The 27,005-nt window shown below is 39.7% G+C and overlaps 1 protein-coding gene across 5 annotated transcripts in view; it reads left to right on the top strand.

Annotated features, from left to right (window-relative positions):
• Positions 1-21,098, top strand: part of GUCY1A1 (guanylate cyclase 1 soluble subunit alpha 1) — a 62,415-nt gene extending 41,317 nt beyond the window's left edge. For all 5 annotated transcript variants that reach the window (XM_026499532.4, XM_026499533.4, XM_026499534.4 and 2 more), the window contains 5 exons: positions 206-915; positions 2,469-2,954; positions 6,946-7,089; positions 10,643-10,797; positions 19,183-21,098. In XM_026499532.4, coding sequence (XP_026355317.1) covers positions 206-915; positions 2,469-2,954; positions 6,946-7,089; positions 10,643-10,797; positions 19,183-19,384 — 1,697 coding nt within the window. In that variant the 3' untranslated portion in view covers positions 19,385-21,098. The remainder of the gene's footprint in view (positions 1-205; positions 916-2,468; positions 2,955-6,945; positions 7,090-10,642; positions 10,798-19,182) is intronic.
• Positions 21,099-27,005: the final 5,907 nt, after the last annotated feature.

A 27,005-nucleotide genomic window follows, 5' to 3' on the forward strand; every position in this document is an offset into this window, starting at 1 on the left:
CAAGCCCCACGTCGGTCTCCCTGCTCAGTGGGGATCCTGCTTCTCCCTCTCCCACTCCACCTGCTTGTGTGCTCGCTCTCTCTCTCTCTCTGTCAAATAAATAAATAAGTATTTTTTAAATTTTTTAAAAAAATAGTAGTAACTGTACAGCTCTTCCAAGAATGATAGAGTTGATGTGGCAGAGAAATGTGTTCTTTGCTTTCAGGAGTTCCAGTGGAAATCGTCAAAGAATCTCTTGGGGAAGAGCTTTTCAAAATATGTTATGAGGAAGATGAACACATCCTAGGTGTGGTTGGAGGAACTCTGAAAGATTTTTTAAATAGCTTCAGCACCCTTCTGAAACAGAGCAGCCACTGCCAAGAAGCAGAAAAGAGAGGCAGGTTTGAGGACGCTTCCATTCTGTGCCTGGATAAAGATCATGATTTCTTGAACGTGTACTATTTTTTCCCTAAGAGAATCACATCCCTGATTCTTCCTGGCATCATTAAGGCCGCTGCTCGCGTGTTGTACGAAACCGAAGTCGAAGTGTCACTCCTGCCTCCCTGCTTCCGAAATGACTGCAGCGAGTTCGCCAATCAGCCCTATTTGTTGTACTCCCTTCATATCAAAAGCACCAAACCATCCCTGTCTCCGGGCAAACCCCAGTCCTCGCTGGTGATTCCCGCTTCCCTCTTCTGTAAGACGTTTCCTTTCCATTTCATGTTTGACAAAGACCTGACAATCCTGCAATTCGGCAATGGCATTAGAAGGCTGATGAACCGGAGGGACTTTCAAGGAAAGCCGAATTTTGAAGAGTACTTTGAAATTCTGACTCCCAAAGTCAACCAGACGTTTAGTGGAATCATGGCTATGTTGAACATGCAGTTTGTCGTCCGCGTGCGGCGGTGGGACAACTCTGTGAAGAAATCTTCAAGGGTAAGGAAAATGTCACGGTAGCTGGAGTATGAGAGAAATCATTCCTTAAGGACTAGAAACAAAGAGGTAAAAAGATAGGCATCACTTCAAATGTTTTGATAAAACATTTGTTTAAGACAATTCTAATTTAATTTTAAGACTTCAAATTATAAATTTGAAACAAAATTCTTTCTTCATTCATTTGCTTTCTGCTTTGATTCATTACTTTACAAATATTTATTGGATGTGGTCTACCTTTTAAAATCCTCTCAGAGTATTTCATAAACCGAATTAGATAAATATTTATATAAAAATATGTTTTCAATCATCATCAAATAGCTGGCAGTTTGGGGTAACAAGAGGCATTATTCTGCAACAAATGAACAAAAACGACTATTTCTTAGAGGAGACAACTAAACGGATTTTTTAATCAATATTTAAAAGACATGGAAAAGCAATAACTTTTTTAATTGTTAGAGAATGTTGTGGGGGGTTCTTCTCATGGTAGAGAATTTGGAGAATCATTTAGTCCAAGGAAAGAGTTTGCAAAATCATAGTTGATGGTACAAGCAAAGGTCATATTCAGGCTTACGTGCATCTAACTTTTAAACGTGCATAATTCCGAGATGGGCAGTTTGTTCCCCAAATGAAAACAGTTTTACCACTTTTTATCATAAAAGCAATGTAGCTAAAGGCTCAAAATAGGTAATACTTAAAGGTGTTCATTTTTTGTGTGAAACAAAACAAAATACTGCTTGCCACTTCCTTTTTCTCACTAAACAACCCATTTCAGACATTCTTCTATGTCATGAAGTCCCATTTCCCTTTTCCAAAGGCTGTATGGAATCCCACTATATGGTTGTCCTCTACTTAATTTAACCTGCCCCCTACTGAAGGATATTTTGGTTGATTTTGACTCTGCTGCGGTGAACACACTTAGACATATTTGTTCTCACTCATACAGTAAACCAGGATGATCGGCCACTCACATCTCTCAAGGCTTCCCCGGTACAATCCTTTACACTATCTGCTACTATTAAAAGAAAATAATAGGAGGGGCGCCTGGGTGGCTCAGTCGTTTAGCATCTGCCTTTGGCTCAGGGCGTGATCCCGGTGTTCTGGGATCAAGCCCCACATCGGGCTCCTCTGCTGGGAGCCTGCTTCTTCCTCTCCCACTCCCCCTGCTTGTGTTCCCTCTCTCGCTGGCTGTCTCTATCTCTGTCAAATAAATAAGTAAAATCTTTAAAAAAAAAAAAAAGAAAATAATAGCAGAAGCATCAGCATTCCCCCTAGTGAGAAAGCCTCGAAGCAAGGATTTTTTTGCATGGTTTATTGAAAATCATGATCTCTATGTAGTTATTCCAATCTAGCCGTTCCTCAAATGTCCACATGCATTTTAGAATGCACAGTAAATCAGAACTATAAGAAAGCATACTGTTCCTTTTCAGCAGGTAGGGAAAAAATCGAGTTTAAACATAATGGGATCCTCACTGTATCTTCTGCCTTTTCTTTTGTCTCAGAAAGGTGTTGGAAACTGAAATAACAACGACAATGGGTTTGCCTTTGCTTCCCAGGTTATGGACCTCAAAGGCCAAATGATCTACATTGTCGAATCCAGTGCCATCTTGTTCCTGGGGTCACCCTGTGTGGACAGATTAGAAGATTTTACGGGACGAGGGCTCTACCTCTCGGACATCCCGATTCACAATGCACTGAGGGATGTCGTCTTGATAGGGGAGCAGGCCAGAGCGCAAGATGGCCTGAAGAAGAGGCTGGGCAAGCTGAAGGCCACCCTTGAGCAAGCCCACCAAGCCTTGGAGGAGGAGAAGAAGAAGACGGTGGATCTCCTGTGCTCCATATTTCCCTGCGAGGTCGCGCAGCAGCTGTGGCAAGGGCAAGTTGTGCAAGCCAAGAAGTTCAGTGACGTCACCATGCTCTTCTCAGACATCGTGGGGTTCACAGCCATTTGCTCCCAGTGCTCACCCCTGCAGGTCATCACCATGCTCAATGCGCTCTACACTCGCTTTGACCGGCAGTGCGGCGAGTTGGATGTCTACAAGGTAGGGGTGGAGGAGGGCCAGGCCCGTTGGACAGGCAGAAGTCACTGAGACAAAGTGTTGCAGCCAGGACCCCCGAGTTACCTTGCAGATGAAAGGCTTTCTCTGCAAGCCGCATCCTGGGAGCAGGCATTGTGTGTTAATCACGTGGGTGTGCTCCAGCCAGAAATAGCTCCGAAAGGGAGATAATTATTCCATGAAAGGACTGCCCCATTGTCTTCTCAAAGAATAAGCATAGAATGGAGGGGTGATAGGCTGAGTGGAGGATGGGGTGTAGGACCCGGGAATGGATACAGTTTAAAAGTCAGTAAATGGGAACAGATACAGTTTAAAAATCAGTGAACGTGACACTTGACTGTGGCAACTGAGTTGAATTAGCAAGCATGAGATGATTCCATATTAATTAATTAATGGTCTCACTTATTAATGAGATAATTGTATTGGGAAAAATTAGCCTCTGTAAAAGTACAGAAGAAACATGAGTAGTATACGAACTATCTTCAAATAGATTAACTCAATATAGAGTTGACATGGTACTTTGCATGGCTAAGAGGAAAGAACACTGACTTATAAGGCATTATTGAAGAGAGGCCAGAGGGCAGAGACGTTGGTGCAAACAGAGGCCTGTCTTCAGATCTTGTTCTCTACTTGCTTTGTAAACTGGAAAAGTGAAAGCCTTCCGCATTTCTTTTGTTTGTTTTTTTTTAAAGATTTTATTTATTTATTCGACAGAGATAGAGACAGCCAGCCAGAGAGGGAACACAAGCAGGGGGAGTGGGAGAGGAAGAAGCAGGCTCATAGCAGAAGAGCCTGATGTGGGGCTCGATCCCATAACGCCGGGATCACGCCCTGAGCCGAAGGCAGACGCTTAACCGCTGTGCCACCCAGGTGCCCCGCCTTTCACATTTCTAAAACAGAGGAAGTAATATCCACTTACAGAGTTTATATGCATGAATAACATACATTATGTCCCATAAGCTTCATGAACAGGCCTGTTGCAAAGATGATGGTAAATAGTATCTGTTATTCATGATGCAGCAGATTTATTGAACACCTGCCACATACTGGGCATCATTCAAGGCATGGGGAGGCTCAGTAATTATCCCTAACGTGCGCTAGCTTTTTTTTTTTTTAATGTAACTTGATCAGCCATAAGAGAACTAATGAAGTGATTCTGTGTTTCTAGAATTAAAATCTATTTTTTATTAATTTTAAGTCTTTTGCATTATTTTAGCCACTCCCATTAAGAATAAAGCATCCTTCTCGTTTGTGTGGCTTGGATCACCTTTTAGTTTGCCATATACGATCTGGCATTTTGGAGATTCCCCCAACATGAAATAAATACATTATTTTTTTAAGATTTTATTTATTTATTTGACAGAGAGAGAGGTAGCGAGAGAGGGAACACAAGCAGGGGGAGTGGGAGAGGGAGAAGCAGGCTTCCCACTGAGTAGGGAGCCCGATGGGGGGCTCGATCCCAGAACGCTGGGATCATGACCTGAGCCGAAGGCAGACACTTAACTACTGAGCTACGCAGGCACCCCAAAATAAGTACATTATTGAGGAGAAAACAAATATTACTTATGGGAATACATAAGCCTCTGCTTTGTTCCAATCTACATGCTCGAAATAAAACCTTCCTTTAAAAAATTTCCAGCAGGAAATTCCAGACAGAGCCATGATCCCCTTGGGAAAAAAAAAAAAAGAGGTCCATGTATAATTACTGATAAAATAATTGGCTTTAGTTAGGCTAAGCTTGATGGCCTCTTGTGGAATTTACTCTATTTATTTGTAGATAGTTTCTGTCTTGACATTGTCTCCTCTCAGAACTGTTAAGAAGAAAGTCTCGCTCTCCCTGGCAGCTGCTGCGATTGCTAGCAGAGGCAGTAGCCCTCTTCTACAAATGTCGACTTGTTGAAACTAAAACGGTTCAGTTATTCCAATCAAGTATTCAGAATCTGTGCCCCTCACCGCGGGGATAGTAGCCACAGAGTTCCGTGGTTAATCCAACCACAACCCAAACTAGATAGTGAATCATCAGCTCCGTCCTTATTTCCACCTTCTCTTCACTTCTGATTTTGCGTGAAAATACCTGGAGACAGCTCTGAATAGATCAGGAAGGGTCTTCGCCAGGAGATAAATGTAAGATGCACAGAATATGTCATCATATGCTCACCTGTGAGTGTGGTGGCTTCCAAGGAATAGTCTAGCTTCCCCCTCACCCCCACCCCGCCACGCCCAGGACCTGTTTGTACCAGGACTTTATTTAATTTCATTTTCTTGTTGTCTTTAGTCTTTTGTTCATATTTCAATGTATTCAGTATTCATTTATTGATTGTTTTAGCAGATATTTACTGTCATCCAGGATTGACCAACCTGAGTGAGAAGATCTCATATGGGGGGGGGGGGTGGCGAGAGGAGGGCAGGGCTGACCAATGCCAGATTTCCATGTGACAAGGGGAATGCCCGATTAGGAATTTATGCATGGGAGGTGCTATGATAGCATAGAGAATAGGCACCTAACACCAAGTAGGAGCGAGGCACCACTTCTTCTGATGAGGTAACGCTTATTGGGCACCTGAGATACGTTAGCCATTATTTTAGGCACTTCTTATATTCATTGCTGAGGAAAATCTTAAAAGAGGCATGGCTGCCTGATTCATTCATTAGCAAATATACTGGGCACTGGTAATTTAGGAGTTAATAAAACAGACAAACCAAGACAGCTACCATTCTACTGGGGGAAAGAAGGAAAAATGAACAGATGAGTACATTGATAGCATTCCAATTGGTGTGCTATTCTGGATGAAGTTAAGGAGGAGAAGTGCAGAAGGTAAGGGTGATTGCTGTTTTCTAGAAGGCAGCTGCGATAGGCATTTCTCCTGTGGCGATGTTTTAGCAGGCACTGGAGGAAATGAGGGTCCTGCCAAGTGGCCGTCTGCAGGAGATTGTCCCAGGCAAAGGAGTAGCAAGTGGGAACATGCTTGGTATGTTTGAGGGATAACAGGAGGCCAATGGTACTGGGACAAAATGAGCAAGAGGGTGGGTGAAGAAATAAAATCAGAGATTAACAGAAAGGTCAGAAGAACTTTGGAGGCATTTTAAGAGTTTCGGCATTGATTCTGAGTGAAATGGAGAATCACTGAAGGTTTGTCTCCCTTTCTTTTTTCCTTTCTCATCTCCATCCCTCCATTCTAGAAGGTTTGGGTAAGAGGAGTGATATGATCTATTAAGTTACAATAAATATTTAGAGGAGAAGAAAAATGCAATGATTATGATTTGGTGGATTATTTGTGGATTGAAATTAACCCGTAGCTTCGCCATCAGCATCACGGGCAGATGAAAATACCCTGTTACAGCAACAGCAATGACAATGATAACACTTGGAATTTATATAGCAGCTTGATTTTCAATAGCCTTCCAAACACCATTGTTTGACATCTTGATTTCTATACTTAGTGATTGATAGTCATGTAGACCCGATTATAGTTGCTATGAGAATCCTCAAATCCTTTTGAAAAAGTATATTGTTTTAGTTTTATACCACACATTCTTACTAAATTCATATGACATTAATTGAGCAGTGACTGTCCAAACACTCTACGCTAAGAGCATATCAAATCAAGTGATTCCAGGATCTTTAAGCAATTTGTTATAAACACAAAATATCATTTACATTACATCATTTGCCTCTACAGAGCATTTTACATGGTGGTGAGGGGGAAAACGGGTGAAATGATGTGTTGCGTCAGCCGCTAGTCTGGGAGTAGAAGCCGCCTCCTGACGTGCTCACAGGACCACACTGCACTCCAGAGCAGCGCCTGATGTAGGCGTCTAAACCTGATGAATTTCCTGAAAGGGAAAGCCATTTCTGAGAGGGTCTGATTAACTCTGATTTTCCAGGGGGCCTGAACACTGCGGTTTCTGCTCTATGACATGCACTATCATTCTTTCCGAACTTGCATTTGTAATACGGAAAATCTGTTACGTGTAGGTGGAGACCATTGGCGATGCATACTGTGTGGCCGGGGGATTGCACAAAGAAAGCGACACCCATGCCGTTCAGATAGCGCTGATGGCCCTGAAGATGATGGAGCTCTCTGACGAAGTGATGTCTCCCCACGGAGAACCCATCAAGGTAAGGCAGATCCTATATTGCCCAGCAATGTCATGGAGAGCACGTGCTTATTAATTAGTTATCCAAAGAAGAGGGCATCAGCCGGAGTTTGGTGGCAGAGAGCAAAACCTCTTCAGTTGTTGAAGCTGGAAGAAATTTATGATAGGGTATCAAGTGGCTTACAGAATCACCCAGAGGACTAAAGAAGCCATCTATGAATGAAACCTTCAAAACAGGGCTCCCAACGCGGAGCTTCAGAGTCCTTGCTTTTTCCAAGATCAAGAAGTTGGCTCCAGAGCTATCCCACCCCAGCCGCAGTCAGGAAACCGCGGTGTTCGGAAAGCTGCTGCGTCTGTTACTGGCTGCAGAACAGAACTGCACTTACTACAGTTTGAATCAGTAACATGGAAATCCTGCGTCCTGACCCTCACCAGCTGAGTGACTGGAACCTGGGCTCTCTGCTACTCATGCCATAGAAAACCCAAAGGCTGCCACCACTGTGCTTGCTCTTAGAAGCAGCAGGGGTGCGGTCACAGCAGAAATCCCAGCTTCTAAGTCTCTTGCAGGTGTATCTGATGCACTAAACCCAAACGCATCTTGAAAATGCAAGGGAGTTGGGAACATGTCATTTTTAGTTTTCCAATCCCTGCAGGGGAGGATGTTACACTATAATGAAAATTGACTGCTAATCCACCCCAATATTTTCCAAAGCACATAACACTCTAAAACTTCTAGATTATCTCAGAATAATGTCTTATTGCAGATGAGAAGATGAAATTACCATGCTAGGCATTAATTTAATAAAATACAAGAAGATTACGTTTATTTGTCCTACTTGTAGTGAATCTGCCACTTAAGTTTCATAAAACAGTCCTCAATTGATGACCCTCAGAAATGGGACTTTAAGGGGCACCTGGGTGGCTCAGTCCGTTGGGCATCTGCCTTTGGCTCAGGTCATGATCCCAGGGTCCTGGGATGGAGCCCCACATTGTCCAGCTCCCTGCTCAGCAGGAAGCCTGTTTCTTCCTTTCTCACCTGCTCATGCTCTCTCTCTTACTTTCTCTCAACTAAATAAATAAAGTCGAAAGAAAGAAAGAGAAAGAAAGAAAGAAAAAGAAACGGGACTTTGAGGTCATATAAAATCCTATCTGGCATGCTATAAAAGAATAGAGAAAAGAAAGAAAAAATGTAAAATACAAAACTATAATAATTAGAAGGGTAGCCTTGGCTGTCTTCGTAATAGAAGCTATATGTTGAGCCCAGCCTTTTTCTCCTTCGTACCCTGCTACCCGATGGAATGGAATCAAACTGAAAGAATAGGAAATATCTCCTTTTTTTTTCATGTTTCTCCAACATGCCATATGTATAAATCATCTATCACTGCTGATTTCCTTACTAACATCCACCCACTCCAGCATAGAAAGCTGCAGGTGGAGTGTTGATAGAAACCAGAGGGCTGAACGTGGCAGGGAAAGTCAGTAAGTGCAAAGTGAACTTGGAAACAGACTCCTGTTACCCTCCCTATTCCCGAGACATCTATGATGAGACATGTGCTGTGTCCAACGTGGCCCCCAAATGGAAGGCTCCCCCAGCAGGTTTCCATTCAGGATGGGATGTGCATCTTACACTTTGGATCATTCTCTTGTGAATTTGAAATGAAATTGGGGGAATTACTTGTGAATTTGAAATTGGGGGAATTGCTTGTGAATTTGAAAAGTTCCCTGATAAAAACGCTGCGGCATTGAGAACGAAATTAGTGAAATTCAGAACTGGAGAAGGGGAAAGAGAGAGGGAGAGCAGCATGGGAGAAACCAAGGGGCATTTACTTTATCTGCTTTGTTTGGGTTAATTGATTGATTATGAAATAGAAAAAAGTTTTATGATAAATTTATCATAGACAAAGCTAGAATAACTAAGCACAGAGAGAGAAACTGCTTGAACCAGGAGCGTGCCCAGAGAGAGAAGCCTAATCTAAATTATGTGCTTAAATTGTGTTTCATATTTATACACAGAAAATAGACTTGTTCCTATTGTTCAGTTGGTATATGTGTAAAACCGTATTCTCCTAAAGAAGAAAATACCAGACGTAACAGATATCTAAGCTTTGCTAATTAAAATGAAATTGTGACAAAGAAGGGACTCTAAAACTAATTCAATCCTGTGTTTTATAGTTGAGGAAATAATGAGCAGGACATAAAAAGACTCACAGAAAGTCAGACTATGCATCGTTAGCAGAGTTCGGTTGTGAATGCAGGTCTCTGATTTATAATATAGTGCTTCTGTTTGAAAATTGTGCAGAGTTCATGATTTGACGTCTTATAAGCAAATGATTCTGGAACATTGTTAGCAGATACCTAAAATTAGCAGATACCCAAAACTAGGCAAATCTAGAGTCTTCTGAATTCTGAATAACATTAAATCATTGAGTACTTGGCCTTTGTTTAAAGTGCATGTATCTGGGGCTCCTGGGTGGCTCAGTCGTTAAGCATCTGCCTTCGGCTCAGGGCGTGATCCTGACGTTGTGGGATCGAGCCCCACATCAGGCTCCACCACTGGGAGCCTGCTTCTTCCTCTCCCACTCCCCCTGCTTATGTTCCCTCTCTCGCTGGCTGTCTCTCTCTCTGTCAAATAAATAAATAAAATCTTTAAAAAAAAATAAATAAAGTGCATGTATCTAATGAAACTTTTTTTAAACGGTCAGCTGAACAGAGGACTTGAAAAAGATGAACATGGTGACCGATTGTCATATAAAATATCTCGATTTTAACTTACTGTATCATAGCAGCAATTTCAGAGTTTGTACATCCCCTGAGATCATCAAGAATTCAGATCTTATAGAAGATGCCAGTTTAAGATATTGTTTTAATTGTTCTCGAAATCACCGGTAACTTAAAAACTCCTAAACTTTTACCCCAACAACTCCCAGACCGCACCTTATATCAAGAGATGGCACAACCCAGGTTTTCCATGCATCCAAGTGGGTTTAACGAAAGTGTCCATGTAGTCATTGTGATGCGGTCTAAGCATTGTGCTGCCTCTGTCTTGTTCTACTTAAACATTGCAATGCCTTTCTCCTTTGACGTTTGTCATTAAAGAGCGGGGCAGTGTTTGCCATAAAGTTCTTTTTATTCTTTATATTCTAAGAGCCGGCGTCTCTTGCCCTTCTCTGACAGTGCATTGGGAAACAACACCTGGGGGCTAGGAATTCTGTCTCCCTTGATGGGCAGAGCAGGTTCCCGTAAACAGCCCACAGATGCTTCGCCTTGTCACTCTGGTGACTGTGATGCGTACGCATGGAAATGTGTTTCAGGCGTTGACGGCAGCTGAAACAAAGACTCTTTGTGTAACAGACAAGTGCGTAGCGGAGAAGGGTTCAGAGGTGCGACTGATTTTGTACCAGTAATTTTTAATTGGATGCGAGTAGAGGGAAGCTGTCAGGAGGCCGTGTGGAAGAGTGGGATGGTGTAGTGACAGTGAAGGGTAAAATCGTGTAAAGGGCATTCATCCAGTACTGAAAAGCGAGCGCGAAGTGTTTTACCAGTGACAGGGACATTGTGTTACTTTTGGCTTTCAGATGCGAATTGGGCTGCACTCTGGGTCAGTGTTTGCTGGAGTCGTTGGCGTTAAAATGCCTCGTTACTGTCTTTTTGGAAACAACGTCACCTTGGCGAACAAATTTGAGTCCTGCAGTGTACCCCGAAAAATCAATGTCAGCCCAACAACGTACAGGTATGGTTTGCATTGAATGCCTGAAATCTATTCTTTTCATTTATACACAGCTGTCGTTTTTCCCCGTTGGTTTATATTATCCTCCATAACATTTTCTTGCTTAGATAATCTGACAAGAAAGAGAAAAGCAATAACTTTATCATCCTCACCCTTTTAAAAATTACTCCACATCATGAGAACAACTCTGAGATATTTGTAACCCAAGGGTAATCCTTGACACATGTCCTATCTTCCCCCACTATTATTCTTCTCAAAGCACATATTAATGCTCTCCATACTTTTTTTAAAAAAAAGATTTTATTTATTTGACAGAGAGAGAGGCAGTGAGAGAGGGAACACAAACAGAGGGAGTGGGAGAGGGAGAAGCAGGCTTCCCGCTGAGCAGGGAGCCCGAAGCGGGGCTCGATCCCAGAACGCTGGGATCATTACCTGAGCCAAAGGCAGACGCTTAATGACTGAGCCACCCAGGTGCCTCAGTGCTCTCCATACTTTGATGCCTGTTCCGACAGCAGTACCATCCTGGCACTAGGGCACCCAGATTTAGCATGGTCCCCACAAGTTGTAGGACAGGGTCCTCAACATGCCCTTAACTCAGGTGCTATTTTAAGAATCCAATTATAACGGAAACACGTGAATAACAAAACGTTTTCCAGATATGTGTGGTAGCTACCGTACCAAACTATACCAAGCAAGTTATCGTTCCCGTTCTCAGAGACAGCTAAACTCCAGAGACCTTAAAACCCCACAGCCTTTCCTTTCCAGCCCTGGCTCTAAGTCAATAACTTCACTTCATATTTCACAGGAGAAGACAAAAATGCATCAGATAAGCACGGCACCACCTTCCTGGAGCCAATCCCATCCACCTAGCTCCCCCCCGCCCCCCCGGAGCCCTGTTCTTGGGCTCTTGAGGTGACAGTGCCACCAGCTGGCCTGCTCCTCTTCCAGAAGATTCCACCAGGTCTGCTATGAGTGCTGCCGCATCTCCCTTCCTCAAAAACTTATCTCCTGAAAATACCTGCTTTCTCTCTGTGATTAATTTCTCTGGTGAAACGATTATTCCCATCAGAATACAGACATATCTTACTACCAAACCTCTTAAAATAGTATCTTCCTTGTTCCCAAGGTTATCTCAACTACCCCTCTATATTTGTGTTCCTTCTTCCAGCAAAACTCGTTGCAAGAGTTGTTCATGCTCACCGTCTCTGGTTTTTTTGGGTGTTTTTGTTTTTTTACCTCCCGTTGGCTCTCTGACTCACACCGATCAGCATGTGTCCCTTGCACCCCACTGAAATGGTTCCTATCGGGGTCATCGGTGTCCCTTGCTAAAATCATGGTCAGTTCTCTCCCCTTATCTTCCTCAACATCCAATGGCAACTGAATAGACTGAGCACTCCGTCTGTTGAACGTTTTCTTCTTTAGGCTTTTGTGACACCACCCTCACCTGGTTTTCTCATTACCCCGTGACTTCACCGTCTCAGTGTTTTGTGTTGTTCCTCTTTCCCCACCAAACCTTCGAAGTGCCCAGAGCTCTGCCCCCAATGTCCTCTGTGTCTGAACTTTATTGACTCACCTTTATTTTTTTTAATCGCTAGCCCATCCCACAACTCCCCACTGAGCTACAGACTTGTATAGCCTATTCTAAATTTCTGCTCGGATGACTAATTGACAAATTAAAATTAACATGATCATCTTGGAACAAGTGATTTCCCACCTACCTCAGCCTGATGAAATCCACTTCCCCCCGAGCCTCGCTTTATCAATGTCCTTAAAATGGCAGCACCATCTACCGCGTTCCCTAGACTCTAAATCTCAGAGTGATCGTTGCTTATTAGTTACTGAACACTCAACAGCAGTGAATGGACTGGCAACTACTCCTATGCTATCACAGGATTATTACCCCCTCACAGCTTACCACGTCCATCTACAAATTATATCCTGAATACGTCTTTTCTCACTTCCATCAAGACTGCACCCCAAGGCAAGCCTCCCTCCTCTGTCCCACCTGAGCCAACCCAGGATCAGCCTCACTCTTCTGCCAGCTTTCTTGTACATCTCCTCCCCACAGTCCACCCGCCACACAGTAGCCAGGCTGTCTCTCTGAAGTATAAACCCGATCTCGTCACTCCTACATTAAACTCCTCCAATGGCTTCCCATTGCAGCCAAAATAAAATTTAAGTATGTTACCACAGACTAAAGTGTCCTCTTTGATCAACGTCCTGCCAGCCTGTGTCACTTTATTTTCTTCCACTTTCTCCTTCGCTCACTGATACCCTGCCACCCTGGCCTTCCCTTTTTTCCATCAGACTTGCTAAACCCATTCCAGAATCAAGGATACTGGCTGTTCCTCTGCTTTTCACTTCTTCCCTGGATCGTCCTGCTTCTTCCTCTTCGTCATAATTAGACCTTAAGACAAATGTCACCTCTTCAAAGTGACACTGGTTAGTTAACTGCCATAGCTAGAGGAACAGCTTTCATCTCACACGCCTCACCTTGTTTTATTTTTTCATCTTAGCTCATACCTGTGTCTGAAACGGTGTTTTCTTTATGTGTTTAGTGCCCGCCTCCCCTTGTAGAGTGTCAGCCTCCCGTGGTCTGCATTTTATACCCCCAGTTCCCAGATCAGTGCCTGGCACACAGTAGGACAGCAAGTATTTCTTGATTGACAGTCCACTCTTTGATATGAAAATGAGCCATTATAGCATGAGCATTGGAAAAGTCCACAGAGACCATCATTGTAATGGTAATAGACCTAGAGTCTTCCCTGATAGGCCAGGTAGGGATAAGAACTCAAGTCCTTAGAGGATAGGACTCTGCTTTCTGGAGAATTTGAGGGTAATAATCCTGTGATAGCATAGGAGTAGTTGCCAGTCCATTCACTGCTGTTGAGTGTTCAGTAACTAATATATATGCATGGGCACCATGGGGAGTCCTTGGGTGTATATCTAGCCTTGAAACCAAACCTTTGCATAGAAAAAAGTGTATTTGCTGTTTCTTCTCTTTTAATTGTTTTTAAACAGTGTAAGACAAAACTTTTTCAAATTCTTCCTTTGTTTCTATCTCAGTCTGGTTGTCTTAAATCTTGATAGGAGACATTGATATCAGCTACTCATTTTACTCCCAAAATGTAATTTGGGATCTCGTGTCTTCCAACAGAGGATCATGACAATTTGATACACATTTTCAGCCACAGGAGAAGGCTCGTAGCTTAATCCTTAGGTTCATCGATACGCAACGTTACTAGGCATGCACATCCAGGATTTGACACCAGACATCGTGTCACCTTTTTTTTAATGAATTATTTTTTGATTATAATAGTAATATATGCTCATTTTAGAAAATTTACAATATCAGAACGTTAAAAAGGAAATAAAAATAATTCATAATTTCATTCTCCAGAGACAGTAACTATTGACATTTGTGTGGTTTTTTTATTATTTCTTAGTATGTGTTTTTATGCACATATATAAATGATAATGAAAATTTAATCAATACTGAACATCAATGCATTTGCTAAATTTATTTCTTCCTTCTGTAGACAAATATCGTATGGTTTATTGTTTTCCTTTTTCAATTTACTTAACCTCTTACTCTCATATAGGAAATACTTATATCGTCTCTAAAGGGCAAGTGTTAGTTAAAATGCTTTATTTAGGCAAGAAGGAAGTAATGTGAAATACGTTTAACCACATTTTAAAATGCTTTCCTTTAAAAGCTACTTCATTTTTTCCAAATGATAGACATATTTAAAAGAGAATTGATACTTTAAATTTCAATCAAAAGTCCGTGCTTTGTGAAATTTAATAATTGGATTGTAAAATAGAGACATAATTTCAGTTCTATCGAAGTTCGGGACAAACAGTAGACTCTACTGGCAGGTGTACAAATATAAAACCTAATTATTTCTTGGAGAACTTTACTGGTAATACATTGAATTCTGGGGTGACATTTCTCAAACAATAAAATAATATCAAATGTACCTTCCTTGATATACTTATGAAACACTTGTAAATTTAGGACATGGAATACATACCCCACACGCACAAAAATCCTTAACTTCAAATCTTACCTTTCACTTCCAATTCTAATCAGTAATTTAGAATGTTGCTGTGTCATGACAGTTATTCATTCCTTTATTCTAAATGTCATGAGGAGTTTTATTTTCGGGGACAATTTTCTGCATTCTTGCTTGATCTTACTGAAGTGCAGAAAACTGAGACGAGACTAAATACTGTCCAAGTTGCAGGTCAGCGGATTAATGAGATGGGTTTACACGGTGATCCAGGGATCATCAAAGAAAAAAATGGCAGGTGGGGGATAGAAATGGATACTGCCCAGGGTGGGTGGGGAGTAGACCCAGGAACTCATGTTTGCAAGAGAGATCTGAGAACCTAATAACAGAGGAACAGGACTTGAATTCTACAACGGGTAGGAACAAAGAGAAGAAAGAGAATATGGAAGAGATGACAGAAAATAGGAGAGTTAATGCAGCAATTTGGGGAAAATGGTATCTGGTAGAGAGAGAGTAAAGAAAATCTCCCACCATATGTGGACATCTGCCCTGAGACTGTTGTTGCTTTTCTTGGGTCTGACCTCCATCAGGCTTTCACCTAAATGGTTTTATTTTTCCAACCTGTTTTCCTTAAAAATTCTGATCTTTTGGGGGCACCTGGGTGGCACAGTTGGTTAAGCGTCCGACTCTTGGTTTCAGCTCAGGTTGTGATCTCAAGGTGGTGATCTCAGGGTCCTGAGATTGAGCCCTGCATCGGGCTCCACACTCAGCATGGAGTCTTCCTAAGAATCTTTTCTCGCTCTGCCTCTCCTCCCTGCACGCTCTCTGTCTCTGACAACTAAATAAATAAATCTTTTTTAAAAAATCTGATTTTTCTCTTAAAGATGATTTAATGAACATTTCTAACTCCTTGACGCTCTAATTGTGTTTATCTGTAAGTTTGTTTAAAAAGCATAGAATTTGTACTCAGAGGACATGCCGTACAGTCCTAAACACAGAGCTCTCCAGATGTATCTTCGTGAGCAAGGCACTTAAATTCAAATGGTGCATTTTAAGGCCACTTCTAAGTGCTGAATATTTTATATAAACTTAAATGTAAGGTTATGATCGTGATTACCATATTCAATAGGAGATGTTGGGTTGATGTGGACAGAAAAAGGAAAGCTCTTGATTACCTATAATTTTATATGTTGTTATTTATCAAAACTTTATAGTTTCTATGCATTTTTATAATTAATTTTTAAACATTTTAAATCTACAGAAAAAAATCAAAGAAAATATGACCCCCATGTGGATAATACTAATATTTAATAAATGTCAGTCTTTTGCCATTTTTGCTTCAGATCCCTGTTTTATTAAAAAAAATATATTCTAGCCCCCCCTCCCCCGCTATCTGATATGCTGGACCCTGTGCCCCTTAAGGTTTGTGGGAGCAGCTGAGAACATACGTTTCCCGCAGACAGGCGGACTCCCAAAGAGAGAGGCAGGAAGGCACTGAGAAGCGCATGCTCAGCAGCTTTTCGCAAACTCACCGCCAGGAAAGAAAGCGGGCAGAGAGAGGCCAAGAGTGTAACTCTCATTTAGGTTCTTCCAGGTCAAAAAACAAAACCCGAGAAAATTAGAAGCCCATTCAACCTGTCCATATCCTTTCACGACTTGCCTTAAATCTGCTGCATATTATGCTTTTGAGATTTTTTTCTTTTTTTGATGAATTGTAAACCTCGTTCATTTATTTAAACTATTCCTAATGCCGCGGTGTACGGGCAAACCAGCATTGGGAGTAAAGTGGAGAATCTTTGATTTTTAGCATTTACCGATTTCTATGGTGTATGTACTCCCACCGGAGCGGGTTTCAGCTACAGATGGTTTAATTGGCCAGTAAAATTCCTGAATGTTTAGCAGCTGGCTCTCATCAGCCAGTATGAGCCAGGTCTAGCATGTCACTGTACGTGCCTGTGGTATAATATGTATTCTGGAGTATGAATAAGCCATGTAGATCTGTAATATACCTACAAATGGTATTCCCAGATCATAGGCTCTCTCAGTTCAGCTTTACTAAGCATCAATTAGCTGTCCAAACTGGGCTTACCAATTTACATCCCACCGACACTACATGAAGATTTTTATTCCCTAAGTGTTACCAATACGATGAGTGTTAACTGATAATTGATGCTTAACCGATCATGTTTCATCTATTTATTTAATCTCCACAGCTGTCCTAAGAGACCTGTACTACTATTCCTCCATCTTAAAGGCTAGAAAACTGACGTCTTTGCTGCTATTCCAGGCTAGATCTACCAGACTTTGAAGCTGCTACTTTTAATACTATGGAATTCTGTAACTTCTCATTATATATTACCAGATATTATGCCTTATAAATAATAAGCACTGAAATATTTGTGGAACATGACTAAAGCATCATTTCATTAATTATTTTGCAGATTGCATATTTATTGATGAGTTTTTAAAAATTAGCTAATTGAGTACTCACATGGTCTTGTCTACTGGAGGTCTGCCATTTTTGAAACCCAGATTTCTCTTCAGGTGGTTTCTTCAGTACATAGAAGGGTGTCACAGTACCAAATGTAATGTGGCACCATCATTCTGTGACATTTAGACATGACATCACAAACTGATGAGTAGGAGGCCATGGTCTGGTTGGGCAGATATAAGTCCTTTTCTGTGGAAGCTGGTTTAGGACCCAGAACTGTCAACAGTTTCCATCCTGAATACATATACCTGAATAAGAGGTTAGAGAGATGCTTATTAAGTTTCCGTTTGACAGAAAGCTAGGGAAGCAAATAGAAAGAGAAGGCAGTAACTTCATCAGTAGGATTGGAACTTCAAATGAATTTAACTCATATGTGGAATTTAAGAAACAAAATAAACGAGCAAAGGGGAAAAGAGAGAGAGAGAGACAGGCAAACCAAGACACAGATCCTTAACCACAGAGAACAAACTGGTGGTTACCAGAGAGGACGTGGGTGAGGGGATGGGTGAAATAGGTGATGGGGATCAAGGAGTGCACTTGTGATGAACAGTGGGTGTTGTATGGATGTGTTGACTCTCTATATTATACACCTGAACCGAAGATTACACTGTATGTTAACTAACTGGGATATACATAAAAACTTTTTAAAAAACTAAAAATAAACGAATACAATAAAATGAGTTTACCGCAATGGACAAGTAGTTAGTAGCAAATAATAAAACGTGGTAAACAGATAAATTTAAGAAGAAATATTTCAAATACCGGATAGTAAGAAGAGTGTCAATTCGTCCAATTAAATCTCCTTTTAGTCTTACTAACCTAGAATTCATAAAAATTCTATTGAGGGATTCAAATTTTATTTTCATATTATCTATATCATATATATGTATGCATTTATAGAACTTTTTATAGAAAGTTCTTATATAGAACTTTTCTTTCACAACTTCTTGCCCTTGGTTACTTCTCCATAATAGTTACCACATAAATGAATCAATAAATGGACAATGTCTTTTCTCTTTCAATTTAGGAAGCTTTATTCTATAACACTATGTTTATGCATGGGTTTGGGGGTTTTTTGCTATTATTAGACTTTTGGATTGTTTTGCATGTTTTTCCACTACTCTGAATTTACTGTTATTTGAATTATTGATTATAGCTTTACAAAAATATTTTATAATTATTTTTCCTAATATGAGTGAAATACATTATTTGGTAGAATTTTTTTTTGTTATTGTGCATTGATTCTTCATTGTTCTTCTGTGAAGATGTTTTTAAAATCATTAGGATCTTTCTGTCAATCACACTGAAAATGGTTGGTTTATTAATACAGTCTCCAGATTTCAGTGGTTCAACTTAATGATTTTTCAACTTTACAATGGTGGGGAAACTATATGCATTCGGTAGAAACTGTAGTTTGAATTTTGATCTTTTCCCTAGCTAGCGATATGCCACATGACACTCTCGTTCACAATCGGGAGTAAACATCCCTTTACGGTTACAACCATTCCGTTTTTCACTTTCAATACAATACTGAATAAATTACATGAGATATTAAATGCTTTCTTGTAAAGTAGGCTGTGTGTTAGAGGATTTTGCCAAGCTGCAGGCTACTGTGAGTGTTCGGAGCACATTGAGGCAGCCCCACTATGACGTTCCTAGGTTAGGTGTATTAAATGTATTTTCAACTTACGGTATTTTCAATTTATGATATAATTTCAGCTTATCAAGATGTAACCCCTTCATAAACCCAGGAGGATCTGTATTCTCAGGAATATTGATTTAGTCAGGTTGCTTTTTCTTGCATAGACAGTTATATCAGTATTAAATTTTAATATTAATATTTTATTTTAATCTTTATTAATATTTTTATTTTAATCTTTTCAGATTACTCAAAGACTGCCCTGGTTTTGTGTTTACCCCTCGATCAAGGGAGGAACTTCCACCAAACTTCCCCAGTGAAATTCCTGGAATCTGTCATTTTCTGGAAGCTTATCAACCAGTAACAAATTCAAAACCATGGTTCCAGAAGAAAGATGTCGAAGACGGCAATGCCAATTTCTTAGGCAAAGCCTCAGGAATAGATTAGCAAAATATATATCTGATTAGTAGTCTTCGGGTTTTGACTCCTATGAGCATGTGTGGAATCTCCGAAAGCACGTTAAGATTGCAGATGACTAAGAACAGTATTAAAATTTCAGGAGCTAAGTCACGATCTACTTTTTCTTCCACTTAACATGACAAAATTGTATTCACTACGATACTTCAAGTCTTCAGAGGGGAAAAGAAAAAAAAAGGAAAGAAACCTCAAAAATGGCACTTTGGGAGATATTTCTGTTACTACACCCATCACTTGTTAACTGTACTCAAAATTCTGCACATTGTACAGCTATCAGGTAATTGTAGTGCCCTGACCTGCTTAAGCTACGGAGTGACCTGCAGTCTTGTGCCCTGGAATGCCGTGGTTGTGAAAGTGCATTTGTGATAGTGTTGCCTCCAAAAAGCTTTCCAAATAGAAATTAGAGTCTTTGATACCGTAAGCTCTTTGAACCTTTCAGCTCTGCATTTTATCACATTTCTTCATTTCACTGTTGGTGTATATAACAAAATAGGTTGAATATTTTTTCTGTTGCACTTTTTCTTTTTCTTTTTTTTTAAAGAAAATAAACAATTAAGGGTTAGATGCAATATGAATATAAAATAGTTCTATAAATATCAAGGATTGTTTTATAGAAATATCTGCCATAACATAATGTGTCATATCAATAAATACCGCCTTTTGTTTGACATTTTTCTATTCCGCACTTTGGTAAAGGCTATTTTAATTCATATTAGCAATTTAATTCCTATTAATTCATTTTTGTGTCATAAATTCAAGATAAAAGAGGGTTATAGCCTATATTAAAATGCAATAATATCATTCTAATTTAATTTAATTAGAAGCAACATGAGAGTAAAATGAGAATCCAGGGGCTATACCATAATGTCCAGAAGTAAAACATTTAAACATACACACACGCGCACACATGCGCACGCGCGCACACACACACACACACACACACACACACACACAGAAATTTGGATCTATTTCAGCAGATGTTCTTCATTGCCATGCTGAGCCGTATAAAGTTCCAATGAGAAAATCTAAGTTCAGAAGTGGGAAATGAGACTCGTTCTTTTTGCTAATAGCTTATTTTTAAATATTTGTATTGGACACTTTGATGTGTGTATATATATCTTAAGAATCATCAAGTTTTTTTTCTCTAATTAAGAACACATTTGTGAATTTTTTTATTCTAGTTGAATGATCTCAATGACTTTTTTTAAAGAGAATGTTAGTATCGATGAACAAAATGATGCTATGATTTCATTAAGCAAATTCTTAAACATTTTTCTAGAGCTGGAACTTCTATTTTTAATGATACTAGTCTAAGCTCTCTGAAGAACTAAATAATCTATACTGTTTGATTTGGGATAAGGATCTGATTTTAAAAAGAGCTCAATTTCAAAGCAGGAGAAAGATGAATATCATAATTTTTAAATCAATATTAGCAGAGCCATAGATACACTAAACTAGTGACCTCAGGAATAAAAAGTTATTATTGATTGGCCTTTGGTATCCCAAGTTTACTATGACAGACACGACAATTTATTTACTAAATGATATCCCAGCATCTTGAAGCACTGATTGTATCTTGTTAAATACCAATCCTATTATTGGAAAGTACCATAGGCCATGGGAAAATAGAGTTATAGTCTCACAATTGTATGAAGTTAATAAAAACATTTTAAAGAAAAATAAAGACTTAAATATATTCATCTTTCCGGAACTGAACCCTTATTACAACAAAAATGATACAAATTACAGGAAATTAAAAAGCATAAAACACAATGTCTTCTTTATCCAATTTTTAAACAGACCCCAATCTGGTAATAATTTGTGTTCTAAGTTTGTAAGTTAATTAAAATTCAAAAAATATTTTCTCTGTATACACACATACAAAACCAATAGAAGAAAATGTAAGCAATATGAGAAAAGCTATATAGGAATTCCTTGTACTATTCCTGTAACTATTCCATAAGTTTGAAATCTTATTATTAACTTTTTATTAAAAGTTACCAAAAATATAATTTCACAGAGAAATTAAATCTTCTGTGATAGATACCCTCGGCCAGCCTACAAAAGCTCATAAATTATGGAATACTTCATGGATCTTACGATGAACATACATTTCCATAATAGACTGTATTCAAAATTCACAGTGTGGTTGCTAAGAAAAATTAAGGAATCCCTTTTTCCTCTCTAGCTTATCCACTTTGGAAGGTAGCAATTATGGGTACATTTTGAGATCCAGACCACTGTTGGGAACCAGGGACAGAGAGCCTAAAGGGTAAATTTTCAAGGAAAGCAAGGAATCAAACTAGCAGCCCTGAAGTTAGGAGTGGAATTGAGGATGAGGAAAGAATGGACAGAGAGGGTCTATGACAGGGTTGGGGGCTGAGGGTTCTGAATATTGTTGCCAGGTTAACTATCCTATAAAGTAATGTGGGTCCCAAGAGTGCTTCCCGACCAACCTGTTTCTCCTAATTCCCGGAATTCCAGGAACTGTTCCTTCTGTTCTGGTCTTATTGTTCCCATCCATGGCTTCTTGTTCCTTCTATAGCTCAAAAGAAAATGATTCATGCTATTTCCTGGGTTTGAACACACAGGTATGAACATAAAGCTGGCGTGTCTGGTATTAGAATTTCATATCACCCTAAAGGCCATTAGTCCTTCAGATCCTTTGATGGGAAGGAAGGAGAAGTTGCTTTAACATTTTACTACCCCTTCCTCCAAATTACTTCTCCCTCATATTGCCAGTCATACCCAGGCAGACCCTTCCAAGCATGTCGTATGGTTAAGTCAGAAGCAGTCATAGACTAGGACAGGTCTCCATGGCGGGTCTAGCAAATGAATGAGGTGAACAAAGGGGAGTGTCCACTCCATGTAGTGTCTGGGGGTTAAACATAGCTCCCTGAGACTCCCCAATTGGGGAAGTGCCCAACTGGAGCTTTGCATGCAAAGCCCCACTGAAGTTTGGGGCTATATAATGCTTTAAAGCAATTTTCAGATCGCTGTTAAAACAACAGTTAATGGTCCCAAAAAGAATGGGTTAATGAATTATTGCAGTAGTTTTAAGTGCATTGATTTTACCTGGATAAATCATTGTTCAAAAGTGGAAAGGAATCTACCATAGTCATTGGGGTGGCTCGATCAATCATTAACCATTACTGAACAATAAAGCGTAAAGTGTGTTTTGCCTGACTGCACACTTTGGTGTTACTTCACTCTTTAGACGGCTGCACCTGGACAGGTAAATGAAGGCAGATTTGAAGGGGGGAAGGATTGGGGGATATGACGGGTGTGTGGGATGAAGGGGTGCGCACTGGAAGGAGCTAGGCCCCGGGGAGTTACAATTCCTATGTTGAAGGACTTATCTTCTTTAAAGCAAGAACACAATGCTGCAGAGACCATAAAGAAAGACAATTCCCTCGTCTAAATACAAGCTAAAAGCAGGGCCAGCTTCCTTTATTAAGCCAAGAACACCAAAATGTACTTTAATCAAAGTGTACAGTGTTAAAATGTACATTTGTGGTTGGGATTCTTCTCAAAGCCTGGGAAGTCTTTGCATTCTCTAGTGAGCCGGGGAAGAATCACTCCTGTCCTGAAAAGCATAAGCTTATGGAAGTAATTAGTCCTTCATCGTCTTTGTTGCCCTCAGTTTCCTTCTGCTCTTCGTATGTTTGCTTCCAGATTTTAGACAAAGTGCAGCTTCCTTTTAAGTGCTCCTTTTATTATGTCGATGATGTGCACCCATTTGGTATTCTTACTTTCAGCCACTTCGAACATTCTGTTGCCGTCTATATATTTCCTGCGAAGCAGCTTTGTTAACCTGTGACACCTGCATCTGTTTTGACGAGCTCACACAATCTACGCACTTTTTCATCTACCTATGCCCATTTCTTCTACTCAGAGCCTGCAAAAATGAGTAAATAAATAATTTTAAAATTTTGAAAATAGCATAGGATTATAAGTGCATAGATTCTCATTTCAAAAAATAAAAATAAACTAGGAAAAAGGAGGGAAAAGGTGATATTCTAAAAGCCAGGCTTCTTTTATCATCAGTGCAGACTCTTTTCCCACCATAATGAATTTCATTTCAGGAAAAGGTTAATATTTTCGATTTAAACACTGGGATAGAAATCGGGAAAAAATTTAAATGGCAGATCTAGGATTTCTCAGATATTCTGGTAGAAGATTTCGGATAGGGTTGTGCTGCCTTTCATTTTTTTTGTCAAAATATTACACTGCAAATAAACCTTACAGATTGTGAAGAAATTGGCCTGGCAGAAAAATGACTTTGCGTAATGGCCAAACCTTAAAGTATCTGCTAAGATGGTTGTTTAGTCTGAAATGTTGCCAAATCCATTTGTATTAAGGAAAGAACTCTGGGTTAGTCTCAGAGAAAATTAAAACTAAGTGAAACAAAAATGCTGCTACAGCAGTTGAACGATCCAGTGTATTACACAGTGGGAATAAGAGAGGCGAAACTGAAGCCTTCTGGAAAGTTATAGTGACAGTGGTCATGGAATTCTGTGCCTTCGGTGATAGTGATGCCCAGTGAAGCAGGGATACACAGCATCTAGTCACTGTTCAGTCACAATTAGCTGTCTTCTTCCCAAATAAATTGTGTCTCGGAAAGTCGAAGTGAATAAAAATATATTCGTATTTGAGAATGTACTGTTCCTTCACCTCCTCCCACATGTTAATTAAAGATGTCTTGCAAAATTTTGTGACAACTTGATATTCACTCATCTAGAGCAATGTTCTTCAATCTCTGGATTATTGCACACCAGTACATTAGTAAAATGTACATTTACATTAGTAAAAAAAAAAAGTACATTTTACATCAGTAAAATATTTTATCACACTGGCAATATATTATAAATATATAAGCCTAAGTGTAAATATTACTAAGATTTATAAATAAAATATGCTGTCCTCATTCTGATATACTATGATATAGTGGTAAAGCTTATTTTATTTTTTAAATGAGCAATATAAATAAAAATTCTAGTATTTTCTTCACTTAGCCCCAGTGAATCATCTTCATATTTTACTTTGGAAACTGTTGCAATAGGCTAGTGGGTCTTCATTCTCACTGAGTCACATATCACCATGAAAACTGGATAAAAGATGAATGATACAGACCACCACCTTTCCTAAAATGTGCATATGACCCTATACCCTAAGACTTATCTGTATTTCCAGAGTTTCAGGGGCTCCCTGGATTCTACTGCTAGAACTCCCCAGTGGGTAGCATAACCCTCAAACTTAAGAACTTATTATCAAGAGAGGAAAAAATGTATATACTACTCGAAATGAGAAGTGTGTAACTAGGAGAAATCAGTGAATTTTGCTTTAGGTGAAACCACTTTTGATTTTTGAGGAATAAAGGGAATTAGTTTATTTGTCCTATTCTGTGGAATGATTCATGGGGCTTCACATACAGGCAACCAAAGTTTTCTTTTCAGCAAATATTTAACATATCAACCTCTTTTTCTCCAGTTTTTGGTCAATGTCCATTGCTATAAATATCCCAATTATTTTTTTCTAATTTAAGTATTTCTTTTCATTTTTCTTCTATGTAAAATAGAATCAACTGTTGGACCTTGCATTGAAAACCTTCTTGATACTAACAACACTCCTTTTATTATTACTTTCACAGTCCCTTTAAATAACACATTTATTTTGAGTTCTGCTTCTGGCAGAGTTGCAAAGTTCTCCTGTGTCTCAGAAGCTTGTTAGATATTGCTGCCACATAAATATTGTAATAAAAGTGTTGAATAAAAACCTTTTTAAAATTTAAAATGAGTGCTGTTTAAAAAGAAAAAAATGAACTGTCGAGTCAAGTAAAAGCAACGTTGTTTCAAGTCATACAAACACATTTGTTCTGATGTAGGTCTTGCTGCTACAGACGTAAGAAACCTCCAACACAAGAGTGTGGAAAACCAGGACCAACAACTATTACCCCTCTGCAAAAAGTTACTGTCAAATACGGCACTACCATAATCAAAATACATTTCTTTAGATACGTGAAGCTCCTATTTTCAACAAAACTCATATCCAAGTTTTCAAATCACCCATCAAGTCAAAATTTTTTAAAAACCTAAACTTAAGAATAAAACTGTATTCCGCCTATCCAATGTAATGGTTAGTAGCACACACTCTGGGGACAATTTGTCTCAGCTACTTTCTACTAAAAAACAATTTTTCATCACTGCCTTTATATTTTGTAGAGAAACAGGAGGACAGACTGCCTTTGGCCTACATTATCTTTTCAGGATGTTTGTATAGGAAACCGCCTTAGAAAATCAAGATGATGTTTCCCTTGAGCAAAAAGGCAGGCATATTTAGTGACCATTATAAAAAATCGTGTTCCTAAACTCAGGGCTTCTTTCCTATAACACAACCCATTGTGTGTACAGGGGTCACTTGGTTCTCTTCACATTGTCCTGTGGAAATTGGGGCCCAGGGAACCAGTGCAAGATCAAGTTGATGCTGTCTGCTATCATAGTTGTGAAAAATGAAGTCTTTAATCTCTGACCCAGGAATCTTGTGTCTTCTTCCAACATCTATGAAACTGTGGCAGTTTAACTTGTTAATTTGCAACTGAAGTAAAATCTCACTCCTCATAGTTATTCAACAGTTTTGGCAATGAGGATGGGATGCTGACAGAGGCATGGCTTCCTGGAAGACGGAGTATGAAGGTCTTATGAGCTGATAGCAGGATTTGAGGGAAGAGTTGGTGGGAATCACTGACAAACATGGTGACCAGATCGTATGTTCAGCAGGGTGATAAATGGTCCTCCATTTTGTTGTCCACTAATGAGGGAGAATTAGGGAGGAGTTTGCATGTCAAGTATCCAAAAGGAGGGTCAAGGCCGTTTTCTGAACAGTGGCTTGGTTGTTGCTTGTACTCCTCCAAGTGAGAAGACTTCCTCCCAATCAGGCTGCCAGCCTCAAGTCTACCTCATTATCAGAACTGATGCAAAGATCAGTCCTGGGTTAAACGAAGTTTTTAACCCTCTTTAGACAATAGTTACTGAGATGTACATTTACATTCAAAGCAAAGGAAGGAAATCTGCATGCCCTATGAGCATGAACCAAGTGAATTATTAGAATTTCAACTAGCTCACTTGGGAGACGAGCGTGCTAGATGCACAGTGCTTGTTAAGGAAGAATGACAGCAACTGGGAAGTCCTAAAGCTTAGCCCTTCCTACAGTCTCATGCTAATAGAGCTTTTCAGAGAGGACAGTCAAAGTTCTTGAAGTTCTTTTCAGTAGTCCTGACTGCCATAGGGGAGTGTAGTTCTTTTGGGGAGATTTCCCTGAAACAGACAAACTCCCATGGGAAACCACAGTAAAGCATTGTTACGGGTTGAATTGTGTTATCCCAAATTCATCTGTTGAAGTCCTAATCCCAAGTACATCAGAATGTGACCTTATTTAGGAAAAATGTCAGAGCAGATATAATTCATTAAAGTGAGGTCATACTGGAACAGATAGATCCCTAATTCAATATGACTGATATCCTTATAAAAATGGGAAATTTGGACACAGACACACAAGGAAAATGCCATATGAAGATGATGGCAGAAATTGAGGT

The sequence above is a fragment of the Ursus arctos genome, unplaced genomic scaffold (genome assembly GCF_023065955.2).
Source record: "Ursus arctos isolate Adak ecotype North America unplaced genomic scaffold, UrsArc2.0 scaffold_11, whole genome shotgun sequence".
Classification (NCBI taxonomy): domain Eukaryota; kingdom Metazoa; phylum Chordata; class Mammalia; order Carnivora; family Ursidae; genus Ursus; species Ursus arctos.